General features: G+C 43.0%; 1 protein-coding gene across 3 annotated transcripts in view; it reads left to right on the top strand.

The window, feature by feature from the left end:
• Positions 1-4,877: 4,877 nt before the first annotated feature.
• The window catches only part of Znf143 (zinc finger protein 143), a 42,823-nt gene continuing 23,653 nt past the window's right edge, over positions 4,878-24,047 (top strand). The window contains exons 1-6 of one of the 3 annotated variants that reach the window (XM_057779551.1): positions 4,878-4,946; positions 15,574-15,692; positions 16,193-16,285; positions 17,235-17,318; positions 17,954-18,037; positions 22,154-22,350. In XM_057779551.1, coding sequence (XP_057635534.1) covers positions 15,581-15,692; positions 16,193-16,285; positions 17,235-17,318; positions 17,954-18,037; positions 22,154-22,350 — 570 coding nt within the window. In that variant the 5' untranslated portion in view covers positions 4,878-4,946; positions 15,574-15,580. The remainder of the gene's footprint in view (positions 4,947-15,573; positions 15,693-16,192; positions 16,286-17,234; positions 17,319-17,953; positions 18,038-22,153; positions 22,351-24,047) is intronic. The other 2 variants (XM_057779550.1, XM_057779549.1) reach the window with 2 other exon arrangements.

Here is a 24,047-nt window from a genome sequence, read left to right as displayed (position 1 = left end):
TTGATCCAGGTTACCGGAAAACCGTATCTAATAAAGGTTTTAGTTAGTCCCATACACAGAATGAAAATTCTCATTCGGCGAGGCTTTTATTTCAAGAAGATGTACTGGCATATCTTTAAGAACATTTACTGTTAGGTCGGGCGGTGGTTGCGCACGCCTTTAATCCCAGCACTCGGGAGGCAGAGGCAGGTGGATCTCTGTGAGTTCAAGGCCAGCCTGGTCCAGAAGAGTTAGTTCCAGGACAGGCTCCAAGCTACAGAGAAACCCGGTCTCGAAAAACTGTCAGCACTCTGAAAGTAGAGCCAGACAGAGCTTTTTGTTGAAGGTCAGAACTGTTAACACGGAGAAGCCCTGTCTCCACCCCCCTTCCCCGCCCCCCGCCGCTCTCCCCCCAAAACGTGCACGTTCTTGCAGAGGACCTGCGTTAACCCACCACTCCAGGGTGGCTCACAACCGTCCCTCATTCCAGTCTCAGGGTGACTAATGTTGTCTTCTGTCCTACTGTGAACCGCAATATACTACAAGGTAGAGTATTGGTCACCCTTGGTATAATATGATATATACTCTGCTTTATACACAAATTACAAGAACTGGGTCTCTGAAAAAGGTTAAGTATATTGGCTGCTTTTCCACAGGACTCAGACAGGTTCAATTCTCAGAAGCCACATGACTCACAAGCACCTTAACTCCAGTTCCAGGGTATCTGGCTCCCTCTTCTGGCCCCATTGGGCACTGCATGCACTTGGCAAAAACACATGTACACCTCAAATAGAAATTTACAAGGAATATACTTTTGCAGGGCTTGGAGACACAGGTGTTTAATGCCCTACTAGGGAGGCATAGAGTTCAAGGCCAGCCTGTAAGCCAGGAAGCAAGGGTTACACAGAGACCCTGTCTCAAAAAAAATACCCACCAATGATTTTAAATGATGGGGTGATCACCTAGAAATTTAAAATCACTTGAACACTATTTAAATAATTGTACATCCTAACAAATTAAAAACTTATAAGTGGAGATTATATTATAAAAAAGATAGGGGTTTTTTTTTTTGGTTTTAGAAGCAATCTCTTAAATTTTTATGATTTACTTGTATGTGTGTAACTATGTATCCAGTGAGGACAGTGAGAGGTGTACCTGCTCCCAAATAATGAACAAACTATAAAGGTTGGCCTCAGTTTATACCTTTCACTAGCTTTTATAACTTATTTTCTGTTGTGCTGCCCATGCTGTGTTTTCCACCTTTCTTCCTCTCTGTCTCTCTCTTCCTAGCTGTTGTCCATTTGGCTCTTTATTAAGCCAGTCAGTGATACGTCATCACACAGCATAAAGGAATATACCACAAGTGTCAGCTCCCTGATGTAGTTGCCAGGAATCAAATTCTGACTCCCTGAAAGAACAATTTGTGTTTTTACCAACTAAGCCATTTCTCTCGCCTCAGATTTTCTTAAATTTGTGGGGCGTTTGGCTATATATATATATACACATATACATATATATATATATGTCTATGCCCCTCCTACACAATGCCCAAAGAGATGAGAAGAGGGTGTTAAATCTTCAATAACTCGGCCGGGCGGTGGTGGCGCACGCCTTTAATCCCAGCACTCGGGAGGCAGAGGCAGGTGGACTTCTGTTCAAGACCAGCCTGGTCTACAAGAGTTCCAGGACAGGAACGAAAAACTACGGAGAAACCCTGTCTCGAAAAATTAAAAAAAAAAAATCTTCAGGAACTTAATTGACAATGTGGGTGCTGAGAATCGAAGCCAGCTTTTAACCTGATCCAGCTGCAGAACATAGGTTCATAAATTCTTAAATAACTGATAAAAGTAATTTAGTGACACAAGGAGCTCCTTACATTTCAGTGCAGTATGGTATGTGAACAAGGCAGCTTCATATTCATACACTGAATAAATCATGTGATGAGGTGTATTTTAAAAGACCAGAATTTACTCTCGTATCGCCATGTCAAAAGATGTCAACCAGGATTTTTTAAAGATTGGGTTCTCTTAAACCAAGCAAACTGGGAAAAAACTTCCTATACCTGTTAATACTACAATGTACTCCAAGTTGATCTACACACACTCCTGATACAACCTTAAATTCATTTTTTGCCCCCCACGAAGAACTGACAGATTTATTCAGTTTGAGTACACAAAAATCAGAATAAAAAGATTTTTTTTTAAAAATATTTATTATGTATACAATATTCTGTCTGTGTGTATGCCTGCAGGCCAGAAGAGGGCACCAGACCCCTTTACAGATGGTTGTGAGCCACCATGTGGTTGCTGGGAATTGAACTCAGGACCTTTGGAAGAGCAGGCAATGCTCTTAACCTCTGAGCCATATCTCCAGCCCTAAAAAGATTTATTAATGACAGTATAGTGGTACTGGTTTTGGTCAAAGAACAGAGCCCCAAAAGAAACCGTATATGACCATTTAATAAGAATAAACAGCCATGATGCAAATACTTATATGCAAAGGTCTCTCAGCTCACATATCCCAAAATTAAACGAATCAAAGATCTCTAATCTCTAGAGATAATTTTAGACTAGACAAAGCAGAAACAATTAGACAATTAAAATTTTATGGGTTTGCCAGTCATGTTATATATGTACAAGATTATAAGTCTGGCACAGCCTTAGCTGCTTAGCAAGTTTTTTTGTCTTAATTTTATTCCTTAGAGAATTTTGTCCTTATAGTACCAGTAAGTCTGATTACCAACATTATCTTGAAAAGTTAACCAAGAATATACTGGTACATCACAAACCTGATGGGCTCCAAAACAGGAAAACTCTGATGAGAGGCTCTAAATGTAATCTAGCATCGCCCAATCTTTACCAGTACAAGCCAGTTTTAAACAGGCAAGCCGTGCACTTGCCTGGTGTATCTGTGTACACAGATCTGATCTCTAGTATCACGTGGATGCACAAGGAGTTAAAATGGACAGTTGTTTATATTAGTATAGACTCACCATTCTTAGCAGGTTTTTTTGGTGAGTAACCTGGAGTATAGAATTCACTAAACTTCATGTTCAGAAAGATTTGATTCAAAAAAATCATACAATCTGTGGGTACAGAAAGTATATTTTTTAGTACAGGACTGAAAAATCTAATAGACTTAAATAAGGTAGCCTAATCCAGTGTCATGTCCCATTTTTCTCAAGGGCTAAAGAGTAATCACAACTTGGTTCTCAACCTGTGGGCCGTGACCCCTCGTGACAATTCACGACTAGCATAATTACAGTTATGAAGTAGTAACGAGAATCATTTTATGGTTGGGGTCACTACAACATAAACTATTAAAGGACTGCAGCGTTAGGAAGGTTGAGCACCGCTGCTGTAAAGAATATTGTTCAGAACCAAGGATGATGACACATGCCTATAATTCCGTTATTGGCCAGATATGGAGGTAGAAAGACCCTGTTTAAGGACAAAAAAGGTGACATACACCTATCATGCCTGGTGGATCATTCTTTCAGGGTCGCTATCGGCCATTACATAGCAAATCTGAGCCACAAGACCTCTCGAGTCAAAAAAGAAAAGTTATGTTTAAAAGCTCCAAGTTCTATTCCCTTTCAAATGGCATTTGCGTTTCAATTATGTCATTATGCCTACCTAACTGAAACGACTTATACCCAAGTGGAATGATGTCGGGTCTCGTGGCACAGACTTGTACTCCTAGTACTCTTGGAGGCTGAAGCAGGATGACCAAGTTCATAAAATGGACTATACCGCAGAGCTCAGTCTCAAAAAACGGGGTGAGGTAAGAGTAGTAACACTCAAGTTTCAACTAGACTCAATTACAAATGCAAATAATTTCTACTTGTCTTTAACATATTTTTACTTATTCTTTTATCTATTCCATCCTTACCTGAATTGCAACAAACTGAATAAAATCTGCTACTGCTGGTTATCCTCCCTATCCTATTGGAATAAAAACTTCCGCCTCGATTTAACTGCGTACTATGCAGCTCACGTCATCTTTACCGAATACAGCCTGAAATTCCTCATATTTAAAATGGTTTTTAAAAGGACTGGGTCGAGAGCACCAATAAACATCATACCACATACGCCACAACTAATGTCTCAATAGACTTAGAGCACGACGGATGCTTTCTCTATCCTTCAGTTCGGACACAACAGGGACGCCGAGTCGGCCGACAAGTTCACGGACACAGTCTCCCAGCGGAAGCGCGGCTCCGCCGGAATTGCAGAAGCAGCAGAAAGCGCAAACTTCCCCCGCACGGCCGCGCCCTGGGACGGAGAAAGGGCAGGCAGGCTCGGAGCCCGGTGCCGCCATCGGCGACAGGGACAGAAGAGCCCCAGAGCGAAGGCCTCGGCCAGCCCAGAGCCCCAGGGGAGCGCGTGGGCCCCGCCGCCCTCCGTCCCGACGGAGTCACAGTCGCCAGTCGCACGGCGAGGCGCATCCGGCCTCCCAGCGAGCGCCGTAAGCCCACGGGATCCACAGCCGCCACCTCCGTCCTGTAGGGAAAATGGCGCCCATCACCCCATTTCCCTCCCGGGCAATCAGAAGGACCGGCCTCCCTCCCTCGCTACAAGATGGCGCCTCCCGCTGGGGCCCCGGACTCGGCATAACTCCCTCGTCGGCCGGGTGGAGTGGTCGGGGACGGGCGGTTCCCCCAGCCACTCAGACACGGAAGCTCTGCCGCTGCCCTCGGCGGCAGCCACTCCGGCGCGGGACGGAAGACCGGGCTGCGATGACGCACGGAGCGTGGGCGTGGTCGGTGGCGCCTTCCTGCCCGTCACGACGTTTGGGCCAATAGAGAGCAAGAGTCTCCCGGTGAGTGACGTAATGACAGCCCAATGGAGGCTAGGGGCGGGCTCCAGAATTGCTATGCGGGTTGCGGGGCCTGGGGGCCGGGCGGCTGTTTCCTGTCCTGGTGCATGGTGGTCGGACGAAGGAATTGTTGGAAAATTTTCTCGGAGGTTCGTATATAAATGTGTTTTTACCCAGTGTGCATTATTCTCCGCCCGGCCGCCGCCCTCAGCGCGACGGCGCGGGCCCACTCGGGCCCCGGCTCTCCCTCCAGCTCTGCTCCCGCCGGGCCTGAGGCCTGGCCGAGCCCACGGCCGCCTTCGGAGCGCAGCCTGGGCAAAAGCGGAGTTTATTAATAACCCAAGGCCGCCACTCTGGGGCGGCGGAGCTCGTCTCGCTGAGGACGCCACCTCCCCCCCCTCACGCCGCGCCACGCCTGCTCCCCTCCGGGGGCCACTAAGGGGAGGGAGAGCGAGAGGGGAGGGTGGAGCTCTCGGGAGCCGGGCGGCTTAGCTCGGTCTGACCTTCCGAGCGGAGTGCGTCCCCAGGCGCGCCGTGGCGGAGCTCGTCTGGCTGGGCCTCCGGGCCTCAGTTCACCGCAAGGACCAGCAGGGACGCGGGCCCCGCGGCTGGGGACACCGCCCGCACATCGTACCCGGGTTTCTTCCTTTTCTGATCGTGGGCATAGTTGTTCTTTTTCACAATTTTTCTTTAAAGGCGTCTGAGACCTAACATCGAATATTCAAAAATAGCCATTTGTCATTTCCGTTTGCTTTCCTTTTGGCCAAAGAAAAAAATGGTTTATAGTAGGACTTTTGTTCACTCTTTTATTAATTTTTTTCCCTTTCATTACACGTAATGAATAGAAAAGAATACCACTGCCCACCTATTATTTGTTTAGAATCAAGCTTTGCCTTCCCTTTTGAAATATCCAAATCAGCTGGCATAGTCCGTTGGAAATGCTAAAAATTGCAAGTTTCATTGTATTCAGTTTGGTTCTTAATTTTCCTAGGAATGATGTGTTCTGTAGTAGGCAAAAACCTGTGTAACACTTTCTTTATTCTAAGTATATGTTAAATTCATTGCGAAATGTTGAGACTACAAATCATCAAGAAGCATAAATTTAATCCTGACGTTTTGACTGTTTGGAGGTTTAATCAACTCTACAAATACTCTTTCCTTTTATTTTGAATAATTTTATCTGGACTTAGTGGCTTTGTATATAATCCCAACATTCAGGGAGTCTTGAGACTGGAGTAGTACCCTAATTCAAGGCTACCCATTATGGCATAGTTACAGCTAAGTACACACTGTAAGGTACTATCTCAAATGAATTATGAAGTTTTTGACAGAATTCACATACCTTCAAATTCACCTTCCAAAATATAATCAAAACTGGCCTAGAAGTTAAACTTTGTAATCTTCACTCCCAAAACTCAGATAGGAAAAATTACAAATTCAAGGCCTTCCTTGACTACAGATTGAGTTTAAGGCCAACCTGAGCAGCCTAGCCCTATCTCAAAAAAGTAAAAAGCGGGTTGGGATTGTAGCACAGTGGTGGAATACTTAACCTGCGAGGTAGAAGGCCTTAACCTTAGCCCCTGAGACTGCAGATGAAGTCACCATGCCAATACTTGAGAGTAGAGACAGGATGGTCAGGAGTTTGAGGTCATTCTTGGCTACATATTGAGTTCAAGTATAGCCAGCCATGGTTACACTAGAGCTTGTCTCAGGGAGGAAAAAAGAAAAAACAAAAAGCCAACTGCTAGCCTTGAAAGGTGGTGCATTCCTTTACCCAGCAGCACTCAGGAGGCAGATGGATCTCTGAGTTCAAAGTCAGGGCTACTCAGAGAAACCCTGTGTCAGAAAGAAAATTATTATAAATAACTTGTCTGGCCTGAAGGACAAGGAGGCCAGAAGAAGGTGTCAGGTCCCCTGGAGCTGGAGTTACAGTAATCGTCTGCCTCCACATGGACGCTGGGCGCCAAACCCAGGTCCTCTGGAATACCAGCCAATGATCTTAACCACAAAGCCATCTTTCCAGCCCTCTAAATAGACATTTCTATTTTCTCTGTGCATGTGTGTGTGCCACACTGTACATGTGGAGGTTAGAGGACATTTGGATGGAGTCTGTTCTCTCCCTCCATCAATTGGGTCCCAGGGAGTTAACTCTCTGAGGCTTGGCAGCAGGCACCTTTCCCATAAGCCATTGTGCTGGCCCTCCAGTCACAGGGTTTTATGGCTCAGGTGTAATGTCCTAGTCATGGAACTGTGTCCACAGCTAGGTGGTACCCATATATAATCTCAGCAAGTGGGCAACAGAAGAATGCTGCAGGTTCAAGGCCAGCCTGGGCTTTATAATGAGTTCCAGGCTAGTTAGCAGGGCTGCATAGAAAAACCCTTACTCCAGAAAGGGGGAAAGAATGAGGTTGCTTGTACCATTTGCACATTTACACTGCTAACTGCAGGTATAGGGGTTCTGAGTTCTTCATCTTTGCAACTTTTTTTTTTTCTTTTTTGATTTTCGAGACAGGGTTTCTCCATAGCTCTTTTAGTTCCTGTCCTGGAACTAGCTCTTGTAGACCAGGCTGGCCTCGAACTCACAGAGTTCTTGGGAGCTTCTGCCTCCCAAGTGCTGGGATTAAAGGCGTGCACCACCACAGCCGGACTTATCTTTGCAACTTTTGTTTTGGGGCTTTTTGTTTTTGAGATGTTTCATTTAGTCCTAGCTATTCTGTTTTGTAGGCTAGGCAGATATCCTCCTGCCTCTGCCTCCCAAGTGCTAGGATTAATGCCCAGCCTTCTTTGCCCGTTCTTATTACTACAGTCTTTTGTTATGTTCTCTTCTGAGACAAATCATGCTATGTGGTCCATGGTGCACTTAAACTTAGCGTCTGCCTGACCATCTGTATGCCACCACACGCACAATGACATTCTGTTTTATCACCACCAACCTATTGAGTATGGAGTAGTGACATCTCTGTGGGTTTGGTTTGAATTTCTCCAATTGCTAGTGAAGTTGATCATTTGTTGATCTTAGAAGAAATGTCTGTATCCTTTCCCTATTTAAAAATTGGGTTAGGGCTAGAGAGATGGCTCAGAAATTAAAGGCTAAGGCTCACAACCAAGAAGTTAGATTATGTGGTGAGTTATGAAGCTTGATTATGTACTTTTTTTAAAGTTTATTATGTGTGTGTGTGTGAGAGAGAGAGAGAAAGAGAGAGAGAGAATGAATTTGGGTGCTCATGTTTGTTAAAGGACAATGTGATAATCAGTTTTCTCCCCACTGCGTGAGGCCTGGACTTGAACTCAGGTTGTTAGACTTGGCTACAGCTCAATGGTAGAGCACTTATGTGCTTATCCTGGACGGATCCTCTGCAGTGGAGTGGGGGGGACAGTGGTGATGGGATGGAATATTGAAAGTCTCTTCTCCTACATTATCTTAGTCCTTACTATTCCTGGGAAGAAATTTTGATTTTATACACATGCTTGCTTTCTTATTACATACCAGGCATACTCTGCAGCCACTTGCTTTTTTCTTCTATTTACTTTGGACACATTTCTCACCATTTTATGAAGATCTCGCTTTTTAACTGCTGGCTAGAGATCAAGCCCGCAGTCCTGCAGATGGTAGCCAGGAGCTCTAGAGCAGAGCTGTGCCATGAGAGGTGGTTTCCTTTTACTCTCTCATACTTCATTATTGGTAGCATATTTAACATGTCTTTTTGATGAACTTTTAGATTGTTGATAAATAGGTATGGGATCATTTAACTAATATATATATATATATATATATATATATATATATCTGTCTATTGCTGAGTTCCCTCTCTGGAATGTATGTCAATTCCATAGGAGCAATAATCTTAACTGCTTTCAACACTACCTTTCATGAAAGAATTCTCAAAATGTAAATATGTTCTGTTGAGTGTTATTTGAGGAAGGTCATGCATTTGTTGCAGTGCCTGGGTGGACGTCAGAGGAAAACTTGAGGGGATCTTTCTCCGTCCCCTTTGTAGGTCCCAGAGATCCGATTCAGGTCATCAGGTCATTAGTGGTTGGATATCTTTGTGTTTGTTTATTCTGTGGTTGGATGTGATATCGCATGCCTTTAGTTCTGACACTTGAGAGACGGAGGGGGATATCTGAGTTCAGGCCAGCCGGGGTTGCATAGTGAGGCTGTATCTCAAAAAAGCGGAACAAACAAAAAGATTCGTTGTTTTAATTGTGTGTATATCTATGGGTCTGTGTATGAGTGTTGTCCAGGACTGCCCGTGGAGGCCAGAGGCGTCAGATCCTCTGGAGCTATAATCACAAGCAGTTGTGAGCTGCCTGATGTGGGTGCTGACAATTGAACTTGGGTCTTTTCCAAGAGCAGTTTGTACTTTTCTTAATGGCTGAGCCTTCTCTTTGGCCTTCATATATCTTTTTAATAATTAGTACCAAGTTGTCCGATTACAGTGTGAATTTTTTAAACCTCCACACTGTAATTCAATGTCCAGTTTTCATCATGTCTAGCTCTGAAATGAGCCCCCCCCTCTTTTTTTTTTAATGTTTTTTTTTGAGACAGGATTTCTCTGTAGCTTTGGAGCCTGTCCTGGAACTAGCTTTTGTAGACCAGGCTGGCCTTAAACTCACAGAGATCCACCTGCCTCTGCCTCTTTAGTGCTGGGATTAAAGGCGTGCACCATCACCGTCCGGCCCCCCTTTATTTTAAAGACAGGATTTTCCTGGAACCAGCTCTGTCTACAGGGCTGACTTTGAACTCACAGAGTTCCACCTGCCTCTGACTCCCCCTAGTGCTGAGATTAAAAGTGTATGCCACCACCACCTAGCTAAGAATGGTTTTTTGTTTGTTTGTTTGTTTGTTTGTTTTTGGTTTTTCAAGACAGGGTTTCTCTGTAGCTTTGGTGCCTGTCCTGGAACTAGCTCTTGTAGACCAGGCTGGCCTCGAACTCCCAGAGATCCACCTACCTCTGCCTCCCGAGTGCCTAAGAATGTTGTTTTTATTTTGTTTTTGTTTTTTTTTTTTGTTTGTTTTTTTTTTTGGTTTTTCGAGACAGGGTTTCTCTGTGGTTTTGGAGCCTGTCCTGGAACTAGCTCTGTAGACCAGGCTGGTCTCGAACTCACAGAGATCCGCCTGCCTCTGCCTCCCGAGTGCTGGGATTAAAGACGTGCGCCACCATCGCCCGGCTCTAAGAATGTTTTTTTAAAGATTTATTTTTATGTGCATTGGTGCTTTGCATGTATGTATATGTCTGTGTTTGAACTAAGTTACAGACAGTTGTGAACTGCCACGTGGTTGCTGGGAGCTTAGCCTGGGTTCTCTGGAAGAACAACCAGTGCTCTCTTAGTCCACTGAGCCATCTTTCCAGCTCCCCCTAGAATATTTTTAAGGAATCTTTTTAACTTTTTCTTTTTAACTTTTTTTTTTTCTGAGTTAATAGAGTGTTTGCCTAACATGGATGAGGCCCTGGTTTTATTTATCCAATATGGTGTTGCATACCTGTAATTCCAGCACTGAAGAGGTAGAAGCCTGTGAACCAGAAGTTCAGTCAAGGTCATTGGCTGTGTAACAAGCTCAAGACCAGCATAGGCTCTATGAGATACTGTCTAAAGAAAACATGGGGTAGGGGACAGGATGCAGGACAGACTATAGTCTCAGCTCTTGGAAGTCAGGCAAGGACTATACAACCAGGAGTGTCTTCTTGGATCCTGACAGCACGGGGTAGCTATGAAATGTTGTACAGGCTGATCTCTGTGAGCCAGGGCTGCTACACAGAGAAACCTTTGTACTTTTTTGTTCAACAGTTTTAATCCTGGAAACTTTATTTATTTATTTTTTGTTTGTTTTTTGAAACAGTGTGTGTGTGTGTGTGTGTGTGTGAGAGAGAGAGAGAGAGAGAGAGAGAGAGAGAGAGAGAGGCAGGCCATAGCACTTATGTGAAGGTCAGGGGAATTGATTCTCTCCTGTCTATCTATCATACGGGTCTTAGGAATTAAACTCAAGTTGTGGGGTTGGATGGCAGATACCCAATAGTGATCATACTGGTCCTTGATTTTTTGTTTGTTTTGTTTTTGTTTTTTGAGACAGGTTTCTCTGTGTAACAGCTGTGACTGTCCTGGAACTCTGTAGACCAGGCTGGCTTTGAACTCACCTGCCTCTGCCTCCTGAGTGCTGAATTAAAGGTGTGCACCCCCATCCCTGCCTGGCCTCAGTGATTGTTTTAATGAGAAAACAATATATGCCTGGTACATAATAAGAAATGATAAATGGTGTGGAAGCAAAGGATTTGTCTTGTTTGGTGCTAGGAATTGAACCCAAAGTAGTGTGGATAGTAAGCACTTAGTCATGTGAACGCAATACCCTGTGCTCTTTGCTAGAAAAGTAACAGCCCACCTCCCCAAACTTTTATGTCAGTGAAGAATAGTTGTTATGAGTAAATTTTGGCCTAATAAAAATTTACAGAAGTGAAAAATGCTGTAGAGTATAATTTTAGAGATCATTTCAGTAGTTTATTAGAAACTGGGCCGGTTATGCTGCAGGTGAGTGCACTCTCCCACTGATCCATCGTCTCTCTAGCTCAGCTTCAAGGCAGTGGTGGCGCACCCCTTTAATCCCAGCCTCCGGAGACAGAGGCAGGTGGATGTTTGAAATCAAGACCAGGCTGGTCTATAAAGTAGTTCCAGGACAGTCAGGGGCTACACAGAGGAATTCTCCCTGTCTCAGAGAAGCAAAAAAGAAAGAAAAGTGGGCTAGGGAATCTAGCTCAATGGAAGAGCAGTTGTCTTAGCATGTCTAAGACCTGGAAAAGCTTCAGCACCATACACACAAAAAAGATGCCTTGATATAGTTTACTCAGAAAAAAAAAGAAAGAAAAACCTCAGTGAATACAGTGTTATCTCTAATAACACCACTAAAATATAAATGTGAAAATGGACAACAAGCAGTAGAGACTAAAAAGAGAAGGGATTTGCTGGGCGGTGGTGGTGCAAACCTTTAATCCCACCACTTGGGAGGCAGGGGCAGGGGCAGGCGGATCTCTGTGAGTTCGAGGCACGCCTGGTCTACATGAGCTAGTTCCAGGACAGGCTCCAAAGCCACAGAAGAAAAAGGAAGAGAGAAGGGATTTGATTTGTTAAGTGATTGAGAATCATCTTTCTCTCTTCCTCTCTTCCTCCTTCCTTCCCTCTTTTCCTCTCTCCCTTCCTCCCTTCTTTTTTCTTTAAGACAGTTTCTCTGTAGCTCTGGTTGTCCTAGAACTTGCTCTGTAGACCAGGCTGGCCTCAAACTCAGAGATCTACCTGCCTCTGCCTTCTGGGTGCTGGGGAAAATTAAGCACTCTTAATGGATGAGCCACCTCTATAGCCCTGAAAAAGAAATTTTTTTTGTTTGTTTGGTTGGTTTTTTGAGACAGGGTTTCTTTGTGCCTGCCCCTGGCACTAGGTCTATAGACCATCCTGGCCTCAAAGTCACAGAGATCTTTTTGCCTTTGTCTCCCAAGGGATTAAAGGTGTGTACCACCACACCCAACTTTGAAAAAGAAAAGTTTAGAAGGGTAAAAATCATGGCAGTTCATGACTACACTGTTGTAGTTATAAGAAAACAGTTTAGTCACAGGGGCCTTGAGTGGTTTTACCGTGACTATCTGTGCTGGAAATAGACAAGTGCAGATGACAAACCTGTCAGAGCATAAAGAGGAATTGGCAGCCTTAGTGGGGTGTGTGTAATGGGAGGTGTTTATTCTGAGAATAAATGAAATCAAAGAAATGCAAGATAATCTACTCCCAGGAGACTGCCCAGCTGTTATTCGGGCTTTTTCTTGAATCTTAGGCTGAGGGACAGGGCTGGGGTTGTGCTCTTGCCTAGCATTTTGTATAAGATTCTTCACCAGCACCACAAAAGGCTTCATTAAAAAGACAAGGGAGGGGGCTGGAGAGATGGATCAGCAGTTAAGAGCACTGCATGCTCTTCCAGAGGTCCTGAGTTCAATTCCCAGCAACCACATGGTGGCTCACAACCATCTGTAATGGGGTCTGGTGCCCTCTTCTGGCCTGCAGGCATACATACAGACAGAATATTGTATACATAATAAATAAATAAAAATTTAAAAAAAAAAAGACAAGGGATAGTCTAATTTATTCTCCCCCCCCCCCTTTTGTGGTTTTACTTAAGCATGAAGAATTCAATTTAACATGTGAATTGTCTGTTCGTTTCTTCTGCTGTTCAGCCTGTTAAAACTGGTGACCAGCCCAGCCACTCTTTGCAGGATGGCTTTGAGGAGGGAACGGTGTCAGAGGTTTCAGCACAGTAAAGTTGGTTGCATATCAGGAACCAGCACGTGCTTGTGGCTCCCACAACCAGTGTTGGGCATCAGGGTTCGGGCCTTGAATCTTCAACACATGCTCCCACCAGTAACCTCTGGGGCTTTTGACCTATGGATCTGACTGGTGCTGGATAAAATTCATCTTGGGCTTCATCAGAATTCATTCAAAATAGGGAGTAAGAGATAGCAGCCACCTCTAGAGGCAAAGTCTCATTATGTAGGCCAGGCTGATCTTTAGCTTGCAGTGATTCCCCTACCTCTGCCTTTTTTTTTTTTTTTTTTTTTGGCTTTCTTTTTTAAAAACTTTTTTTTTTTAATATTTATTTTATTGTGCTTTTGGTATTTTGCCTGTATGAGGGTGTCAGATCTTTGTGAGCTGCCATGTGGGCGCTGGGAATTGAATCAGAGTCCCCTGGAATAGCAACCAATGCTCTTAACTGCTGAGCCATCTTTCCAACCCTGATGACTTCCTTCTTTATTCTCTGTTCTCTCGTGTTCTTTCTATGTTCTTTCTGCTGTATATTTTGTCAATAGCTCATATATTCCAAGTTTTTCAGGCAATATAGGAATTACAACATGGTTACATTCGGTTTTTCAAGTGAATGAGTACAATGAATAGAAGACAAACAGTAAAGACAGCATGTCTTCCATCTCCCTTGCATGGTTAAGCATTTTACTTACTACAGGTGAAAAACAAATTAACCCAAGATACCTCTGCCTCTTAATGGCTAGGATTGCAGGCTTCATCAGTGTTTTTGCATATATAGTAGGTCTTTCCTTGTTGCTGTGTAGTTTTCTTTCCGGGATTCATTGTCTCTTGTTTACCCACTCTTTTATGAATGGACGTTTAAATCCTTTCTAAATCTCTCCAGCCTCCATATAAATATTCTTATAGAAGTCTTTTATGGGGCTGGAGAGTTGGCTCAGCAGTTAAGAGCACTGGCTGCTCTTCCAGAGGACCCAGATTCAATTCCAGCACCCATGTGACAGTTCACAGCTGTCTGTAACTCTAGTTCCAGGGAATCTGACATCCTCACACTGATATACATACAGGCAAAACAACAATGCATATGAAATAAATAAATCTTTTAAAAAGGAAGTCTTTGGTAGGTAGTTTTTATTTCTTTTGGGTAGATTCTAGGAATAATTTCAGTTTCATTTTAAAGATCACTGTATCTACAGAGGATTTACAAAAAATTAAGGGTACACACTAGCAAATAATGAGAAATCATTAAGTATGCTTCCTCACCGTGTGTGTGTGTGTGTGTGTGTGTGTGTGTGTGTTTAGTGGGCCCTGAACAATGAGTTACACCCTCAGTCTTCAGGAAGTGTTCTTGGCTTGAAAACGAACAGTAGTTGTGACAAGGAGAGTGTAATAGCTGGGATAGGCGTGGTATTCGGCTTGCTTTGTTTACACTTTCTGGGATACAGGTAAATGGATGGATGCTGATGCTAAGGAATTGAGGTAGTTATAGCATTCTCACAAGGCCCCTGAGCTACTTGAGGAGGAGAGGTTGAGAAGTGTAGCAAACGGGAGAAATGAAGTGCAATCTGGCACTGTAATTTTTTTTTTATTTTTTTTTATTTTTCGAGACAGGGTTTCTCTGTAACTTTTTGGTTCCTGTCCTGGAACTAGCTCTTCTAGACCAGGCTGGCCTCGAACTCACAGAGATCCGCCTGCCTCTGCCTCCCGAGTGCTGGGATTAAAGGCGTGCGCCACCACCACCCGGCTGGCACTGTAATTTTGAGGTGGTGTGGTTTATGTTATTGTTTTGAGATAGGGTCTCACTGTGTAGCCCTTGCTGGCCTAGAACTGTATAGATCAGACTAGCCTCAGATTCCCAGAGACCCTACCTCTGGAGTGCTGTGGTTAAAGGTGTGCACTTAACATCTACTGATAAGTTTCTCAGAACTGCAGAAAACAAGTCTGGGCATATTTGCCAAACTGTGCTATGTAGATGTTCCCTTTAGCTATGCCATTAGTATGTCTTGCTGGAGTTTTAAGAGACGTTAGTTTTAATAGCCCTACCCTGCATATTAAGTGAAATTTTATCTTCTGTTAAGCACCATTCATATCTTTAACTTTTGTGTGTGTGTGTGATTCACAAGGATTATTTGCAGCTTTTTTTCAAATAAAGGGTTTTTTTGTTTTTTTCGCTTTTTGAGATAGGGTCTCACTACGTGGCTCTGGCTGTTGTAGAATTCACTGTGTGCCAGGCTGCCTCTGCCTTCTGAGTGTTGGAATTACAGACGTGTTGCCATGTCCGGCCAAGGTTTTACATTTGAATATTTAGTGTGCTCACTGGTGTGTGTGTGTAGGTGACCTATAGAAGCCAGCTCTCTCTTTCCTCTAAGGGAACTCTGGGAATGCAACTCAGGTCATCAAACTTGAAAGTGAGTGCCTTTACCATCTTAGATTTATTTTATGTGCATCTTTTCTTGTTCTCAAATGTTCATATTTTTCTTCAAGGTAGAAAATGTTGTTAGCGCAAATAAATCGGGATTCTCAGGGAATGACAGAATTTCCTGGAGGAGGAATGGAGGCTCAGCATGTTACCCTATGTCTGACAGAGGCAGTAACCGTGGCAGGTAAGCAGTCTTGCTAGAAAGGATCAGGGAAGTATGGAAGTTGCAATTAATGAACTTTTTTTTAATTTTTGAAAAGAATCCCATGCATGTATCCAGTGTGTCTTGATGATACCTAGACCCCCTCACTCGCTGACATCTTCATTTGGCCAGATCATTTTTTTGTAAATTCTATAAAAAGATTCTACTTGAGTCTCTTTTAAGAATTAAGCGGGGGCTGGAGAGATGGCTCAGTGGATAAGAGCATTGTCTGCTCTTCCAAAGGTCCTGAGTTCGGTTCCCAGCAGCCACATGGGAACCATCTGTAAGGAGGTCTAGTGCCCTCTTCTGGCCTGTAGGCAAACACACAGACAGAATACTGTATACATAATAAAAAAAAAATTAAAAAAAAAAAGAATTAAGCAACTTGCTTTTTGCCTTGTTTTTCATTTTATAGAAAATAATTTAATGTCATTAGCATGCATATGTGTTGCTCTCTGAAAAATAATTTTGTTTTTTCATAGATGGTGACAATTTAGAGAATATGGAAGGTGTGAGTTTGCAAGCTGTGACACTTGCAGACGGCTCTACTGCTTACATACAGCACAGCTCTAAAGGTGTGTGCGTCCTGTGTGGCCGGTTAACGCTGATGACTCGGAGCCCTCACCCACTAGACTTCCATCCCAGCCTCCTAAGGATGCTGCATTGCATATGATGCTAGAAGTTGGTCCAGCCTAACTGAAGTTTGGCTTTGATCATTTTGGGCTACCCTTTGAGATAGCTGAAAAATATTTGGGGGAACTAAAAGGGAAGGGGATGAAGAGTAAGACATTTTTTACTTTTTAGTCTAGGTTGTAAAGAATATATTTGGTTTTCTTTTCTTTTTTTTTTTTTTTTTCTTTTTTCTTTTTGGTTTTTCGAGACAGGGTTTCTCTGTGGCTTTGGAGCCTGTCCTGGAACTAGCTCTTATAGACCAGGCTGGTCTCGAACTCACAGAGATCCGCCTGCCTCTGCCTTCCGAGTGCTGGGATTAAAGGCGTGCGCCACCACCGCCCTGCTTATATTTGGTTTTCTTAAAATGACATTGTCTCTGAATTGACATTTAGTTTGCTTCAGGAAATAACCCAGTTCTAAAACTCCTTTTTTGTATGGAAAACTGCCATGTGTACGTGACAAAGGTATACACAGCTCCCAGGGGTGAGAGTGTCAACTGAATTCACATACACTGACGTGTCTGTTCAGCTTCTCCGTGCTCAGGGTCTTTGGTACTAAACGGCTCTGAGAAGAACACAGAGGTTTAATGCATGTAGCTTACTGTGATGAGCCACTCTTCCTCTTGAATTTATCTGATTGGAAATTGGAGGGAGGAAGGATGGCTGAGGGAGGATTTTCTGCTTTCTGTAGGATCACTGGATGTGATATTGAATTGCCTCAGAACATTGAGGGAAGAACCAAGATGAACATGAGCTTAAGTAGTGTATGTTTTTATAGTTGATATCATTTTGAAATTGTATAAAGTTTTAATTTTTTTGCTGCTAATCTATGGGCTTGAATATTTTATTCTAGATGGGAGACTCATTGATGGCCAGGTCATTCAGTTGGAAGATGGTTCTGCTGCCTATGTTCAACATGTTCCTATACCTAAAAGTAGTAAGTATTTAAGACACAACAACCAGGCATGGTAGCACATGCTTTTAATTCCAGCACTCAGAGTGGGCGGGCAGGTCTATGTAGTACAGGGTATCCAGGGTTACACAATGAGACCATTTCTTAAATAAATAAACAAATAAATAAATAAGCAAGCACACAAAAACCTGCCCTGACTCTCAGACTTCAGAATTTGCTGCCTCCAGCTTGTCTTACTACCTAAATTTGGTCTGATGTCTAGTCTTTTTCAGAAGAAAGGTCAATAGATACCAGACTGAGGATCAAACTTAACCAAGACTCCACTAAAAGATAATGACAGAGACATTGCTGTGCTGAACCCGGGAGATTGGTAGACAACAATCCTAAGGAAATATGGCTATGTTGGAGCCGAATCCCACGTCACTCATTTTCTTTTATTCTCCTTCTTTCAATTCTCCTCATCCCTGGAGTATATTCTTAAAACAAGTCTCAAAATGCCCTTTTCCTTGAAATAGTTTCTCAAAGCAGTTTTACTGAGATTACTAAATGTCCAGTGACTCCTAGAGCAGGTAGATGTGTTGGTCTGACTCTGTTGCTGCTGTGTGAGTTAGCTGGAACACGCTGAAAATGGGGGGCTAAATGTAAGCATTGCTCTTGAGCAGGGGACAGTTTGCGGCTGGAGGATGGGCAAGCCGTGCAGCTAGAAGACGGAACGACTGCGTTTATCCACCATACTTCTAAAGGTACGATAGTTCCATGGGTGCGTGGGGAACAGAACTATCTTTGACTGTGAGTGTTGTCCTTGGGAAACAACTGTTTATTCCTTTAAGTACAAAGCAGCTGGTCGGGGTGTTATTTAAGGAAGAACCGTGTGGCAGTTTGAGCTGTCCAGGAACAGCTTATCACAGCAGAGAGCAGACTGGAGCCAGCTGTTTGACTACCAGGAACTGACATGAGTCCAAAGTTTGGTTTCTCTATTTGTGCTCAAAATGAGTATGTTATTCTTTTAGGTAAATATTGAGCCCCTCCCCCTGTTTTTAAATGTTCCTAAGGAAAGTGACTTTAATGTCCCAAACCTCAGGTTCCTATCTATACAGTAGAGGTGGTGAATTCTGCCTCACAATACTTCTGTACTGATTAAATGAGTATAAGACATATAGTCAATATAGATACGGGAGCCTATGCCTGTAATCCGAGCATTTGGGAAACAGCAACAGGAAGATCACTGTACCTTTAAACATAGTGTTGCTTCCATAGTGGGTACCAGGACAGCCTAGGCTACAGACAAAACAAAAGTAAATAAATTGCATAGTACAGTGCTCATCGTAACTACTCAAACAAACAAAAATAAAGTTCATTTCTCTTTTGCTTTAAATATAAAATGATCCTTCTGTGTGTGTCTGTATGTGTGTCACAATCTAGTCCCTTGATTTGAAGAGTCTTTCACTTCAGCTCTGCTCCTTTGCCCTTTGTAAACCACATTTCTTTCTGATGGAGAAGACTTTGAGAACTCTCCCTTTTTTTTTTTTTTTATTCTTTTTTAATTAAAATTTCCAACTGCTCCCCGTTTCCCATTTCCCTCCCCCTCCTCCCACATATTGCCCCCTCCCCCCGCTCCCCTCCACCTATCCCCACTCCACTTCTCCTCCCCCTAGTCCACTCCCCCTCCCTCTCGATACTGAAGAGCAGTCCAAATTCCCTGCTCTACAGGAAGACCAAGGTCCTCCCACTTCTCTCCCATTTTTTATGTAGGCACTTAGTGCTGTGAACTTGCTCTTTAGAATCACCTTCACTGTGTCCCATAAGTTTGGATATGTTGTGTTTTCATTCTCATTCAGTTCTAAAAAGTTTTTCATTTTCTTCTTGATATGTCTTGACCCGTTTTTCATTCAGTAGTGAGTTGCTCGATTTTCATAAATTTATATACTTTCTACTGTTTCTGTTGTTGATAATCCAACTTTAATCCATGATTGTCAGATAGAACGCAGGGAGTTATTTCAATTTTCTTATGTGTGTTGAGACTTGCTTGTGTTCAAGTGTGTGATCAATTTTGCAGAAAGTTTCATGGCTGCTGTGAAGAAAGTGTATTCGTAAGTGTTTCAGTAGAATGAATGTTCTGTTCGGTCTGTTTGACTTAGAACATTTAACGCCAGCATTTCTCTGTGGGTTCAATATGTGTCATAGTGTTTCTTTTATGAACTTAGGTACCTGTGTGTTTGGTGCAGAAGTGTTTACAATTGCAATATCGTCTTGATGGATTTTTCCTTTATGAGTATGTGTCCTTCTATACTTCCCTATCTTTTCCGGTTAGTTTTGGTTTAGAGTCTACTTTGTTATTAAATGACGGCTACACCTGCTTGCTTTTTAGTCTAATTGCTTGGAATATCCATCCATCCATCCATTTACCCTGAGATAATGTTTGTTTGACTTTGATGGTGAAGTATATTTCTTGGATGTAGTGGAAAGATGGATCCTGTTTTCTTTCTTTCTCTTTCTTTCTTTCTTGCTTTCTTTTTCTTTCTTCCTTTCCTGGTTTAGTTTTGAATTTTTTTGAGACAAGATTTCTCTCTGTAGCTCTGGCTGTCCTGGGAAACTTAGAGACCAACCTGCCTCTGCCTTCTACATCACTAAGCCCAGCTTGGGGTTTTTTTGTTTGTCTGTTTGTTTTTGTATTTTTTTCTTAATCCTGTTTTCTAATCTAGTCTGTTAATTGTGCCTTTTTATTGACTTGAGACCATAAATGCTGAGAATCATCAATGAGCAGTGTTAATTGGTTGCTATTATTTTGTTCTGGTGTGGGCTTCCCCCTTCTTTTCCTTCTCTCTTCTAAGGTTATTTATTTCTTGTGTTTTCTTTGGTGCGGTTAACCTTTTCTGGCTGACCTTTTCTTTCTTGTGCCTTCTGTAAAACTGGGTTGGTAGATGGATATTACTTTATTTTTATTTTATTGTGGATTTTTTTTTTCTCCAATTGTGATTGGTAGTGTTGCTGGGTATAGTAGTTCTGGGCACCTGTGGTCTCACAGAGTTTGTAGAGCATCTCCCCAGCCCTTCTGACTTCTAGAGTCTCCATTAGTTTGGGTGTTACTCTAATAGGCCTGTCTTTATATTTGACTTGGTCTTTTTCCCTTGCAGCTTTTAATATTCTTTGTTCTGTATGTTTAGTGTTTTATTATGTGACATAGGGAATTTCTTTTCTTGTCCTATTTGGTGTTCACTGCTTTTTTTTGTTTGTTTGTTTTGGTTTTTTGGAACAGGGTTTCTCTGTAGCTTTGGGGCCTATCCTGGAATTAGCTCTTTCTTATAGACCAGGCTGGCCTCCAACTAACAAAAATCCACCTGCCTCTACCTCCTGAGTGCTGGGATTAAAGGCGTGCACCACCACTGCCCGACATTCAGTGTGCTTCTTATACCTTTATAGGTACATCCTTCTTTAGATTGGGGAAGTTTTTTCTTTTTCTTTTTCTCCCTTTGAGACAGTTTCTCTGTGTAGCCCTGGCTGTCCTGAAACTGGCTCTGTAGACCAGGCTGGCCTTGAACTCAGAGATTAGCCTTCCTCTGCCTTCCAAGTGCTGGGATTAAAGGCTTTACCACCACTGCCCAACTCTATGATTTATTAAAAATAAATTCTATTTGTGTTTTCATATCTTGAACTGTTTTTATTATTTCATTCAGCTGTTTGTGTTTTCAGAGTCTTCATTAAGGCATTTATTCATATCTTCTTTAAGGTCCTTGAACACATTCATAATTGCTATTTTGATGTCTTTGGTTTTTTTGTTGTTTGTTTTTTTGTTTGTTTTTTTTTCTTTTTTTTTAAAGATTTATTTATTATGTATACAGTGTTCTGTCTGTATGTATGCTTGCTGGCCAGAGGGGCACCAGATCTCATTACAGATGGTTGTGAGCCACCATGTGGTTGCTGGGAATTGAACTCAGGACCTCTGGAAGAGCAGGCAGTGCTCTTAACCTCTGAGCCATCTCTCCAGCCCTGTTTGTTTGTTTTCAAGACATGATTTCTCTGTGTAACCCTGGCTGTCCTGGAATTCACTCTGTAGGCCAGGCTGGCTTTGAATTCACAGAGATCCTCCTGCCTCTGCCTCCCAAGTACTCTGATTAAAGGCATGTGCCACCATCTCTTAGCCAAAGTCTTTGTGTGTGCTTCAGTTAAATTGCATTTCTTGGGGTCTGTTGCAATAGGTGTTATTGGCTTCTGGCTGTTTGTATTTTTGTGCTGGATCTAGGCATCTGGAGCTATGATATTTGAGGTGTTTTTGGTATGGACATCTGGTCTTGTCTTTGTTAGGTGGGTGTTCCATTCTTTGGTAGCTGTTGTACTCTCTGGGTCCTATGCAAGTGTGGTAGCAATGGGGTCCTAGTGGAGAGTGCTTCTGTGGGTGGACCAGTGCCACAAAGGATTGGAGATAGGCTAGGAAGAAAGGCTGATACAGCCCTGAGAAAGAGCAATGGGGACTAGGGCCTGCACCAAGAGGCAGAGTTCCTAGAGAGTAAAGGTAGAGTGGGAGGAGGGGCTCCTGCACATAGGAGAAAGAATACGTCTAAAGTAATAAGAATGAAAGAGCTAGGGAGGCCTAGATCTGCACCAGGAGGCAGAATCCCCAGGGAAGGGAGATGGTGGGGAGGAGGGACTCCTGTAGGCAGTCTGCAGTAGGGGGAAGAGTAAGAGATCAGAATGGGGGACAGGAAGGACAGTAAAATCACCTACCTACATCTTAGCCCAGTCTTGGCCACTGTGGGTCCATGGTAGAAAGCATTTTTGTGGATTAGTGACTGACACAGGGAAAGCTGAGAGGTTGTTGGACTACTGTTTTTAATGTAATGCCTCTCTTTCCCATCCCCCAGATAGTTATGACCAGAGCTCACTTCAGGCAGTTCAACTGGAAGATGGCACAACAGCTTACATCCACCATGCAGTGCAAGTCCCACAGTCTGATACCATCTTGGCAATTCAGGCTGATGGGACAGTGGCAGGGCTGCACACTGGGGATGCCACAATTGATCCAGATACCATTAGTGCTTTGGAGCAGTATGCAGCAAAGGTATGGCATTTTGCAACTTCAGTACCATCCTGGCCACGGTGTATTTAGTTGTTGAGTGTTTGCTATGGCATGCACAAAACCCTAAGTCAGCACTAGCACTGGTGGCACTCACCTACAGTTCCAGCACTTGAAAGGTCGAGTGGAGGGTTATTGTCATCCTCAACTACCTAACAAGTTGAAGGCCAGCCTGGGATAGTGAGACCTTGTCTCAAACACAAAACAGACAATAAAACACCACCAAAAAGAAGAAGCAGTACTGGGGAGAAGACTCAGCAGTTAAGAGCACTGCCTGCTTTTCCAGGGGACCTGGGTTCAATTCCCAGCACCCACATGACAGCTAACTATCTGTAACTCCCAAGATCTGATACCCTCAAAGAGACATACTTTTAGGCAAAACACAATGCACATAAAATAAAAATAAATAAATTATTAAAAAAAGAAGCGGGCTAGAGAGATGGCTCAGAGGTTAAGAGCACTGTCTGCTCCTCCTGAGGTCCTGAGTTCAATTCCCAGCAACCACATGGTCGCTCACAACCATCTATGAAATCTGGTACCCTCTTCTGGCCTGCAGACATACAGACAGTATACTGTATACATAATAAATAAAATATTTTAAAATAAAATAAAGCAAAAGCAGCAGCTAGCAATTTAAAACAAAAAAATATGTGTCAGTACTAAAGAATTCAACATTTATTTTCAAATAAGTGAATGCCAGGAATATAGTGCATGCTTATAGATGATCACAGGTTCAAAGACAAACTTGGGCTACATAGTGAGATTCTGTCTCAACGACAGTTAAGTACAGGAAGAGGGCTGGTGAGATGGCTCAGGTAAGAACACTTGTGGCCAGGCAGTGGTGGCTCACGCCTTTAATCCCAGTACTCGGGAGGCAGAGGCAGGCAGATCTCTGTGAGTTCGAGGCCAGCCTGGTCTACAGAATGAGTTTCAGGACAAGCTCCAAAGCTACACAGAAAAACCATGTCTTGAAAAACTGAAAGAAAAAAAAAAGAAGACTTGTGCTAGGCAGTGATCATGCACGTCTTTAATCCCAGCACTTGGGAGGTAGAGGTAGGCAAGTTTGAGACCAGTGTGGTCTACACAGTAGGTTCCAGGATAGCCAGTGCTCCACAGAGGAACTTTGTCTCAAAAGTCAGCAACAAAAAACAAACAAACAAACAAACCAAAAACCATTTACTGCTCTTGGATGTGACTCCGGTTTGACTCCTAAAACCCATCCAAAATTCCAATTTTAGGGGCTCTAAAATCCTCTTCTGATCTCCACAAGCACCAGACACTGCAATTCAGTTGGTATACTAATACATGAAGGTAACATACCCATAAAATAACCTTTAATCCCAGCACTCGGGAGGCAGAGGCAGGCGGATCTCTGTGAGTTCGAGACCAGCCTGGTCTACAGAGCTAGTTCCAGGACAGGCTCCAAAGCCACAGAGAAACCCTGTCTCGAAAAAACCAAAATAAATAAATAAATAAATAAATAAATAAATAAATAAAAATTTAAAGAAAATAAATAATTGAGGAAGAGTAATAATGATGTAAGCTTTAAAAAATAAATAAATAGTTGATAATTCGCAGAAAAGAAGTCATGGAGGCCGGGCAGTGGTGGCGCACGCCTTTCATCCCAGCTCTTGGGAGACAGAGACAAGAGGATCTCTGTGAGTTTCGAGGGCAGCCTGGTC

This window comes from Chionomys nivalis, chromosome 8 (genome assembly GCF_950005125.1).
Source record: "Chionomys nivalis chromosome 8, mChiNiv1.1, whole genome shotgun sequence".
Taxonomy (NCBI): domain Eukaryota; kingdom Metazoa; phylum Chordata; class Mammalia; order Rodentia; family Cricetidae; genus Chionomys; species Chionomys nivalis.
Note: the sequence above shows the minus strand (reverse complement) of the source record. Positions and strands in the feature narration are given on the sequence as shown.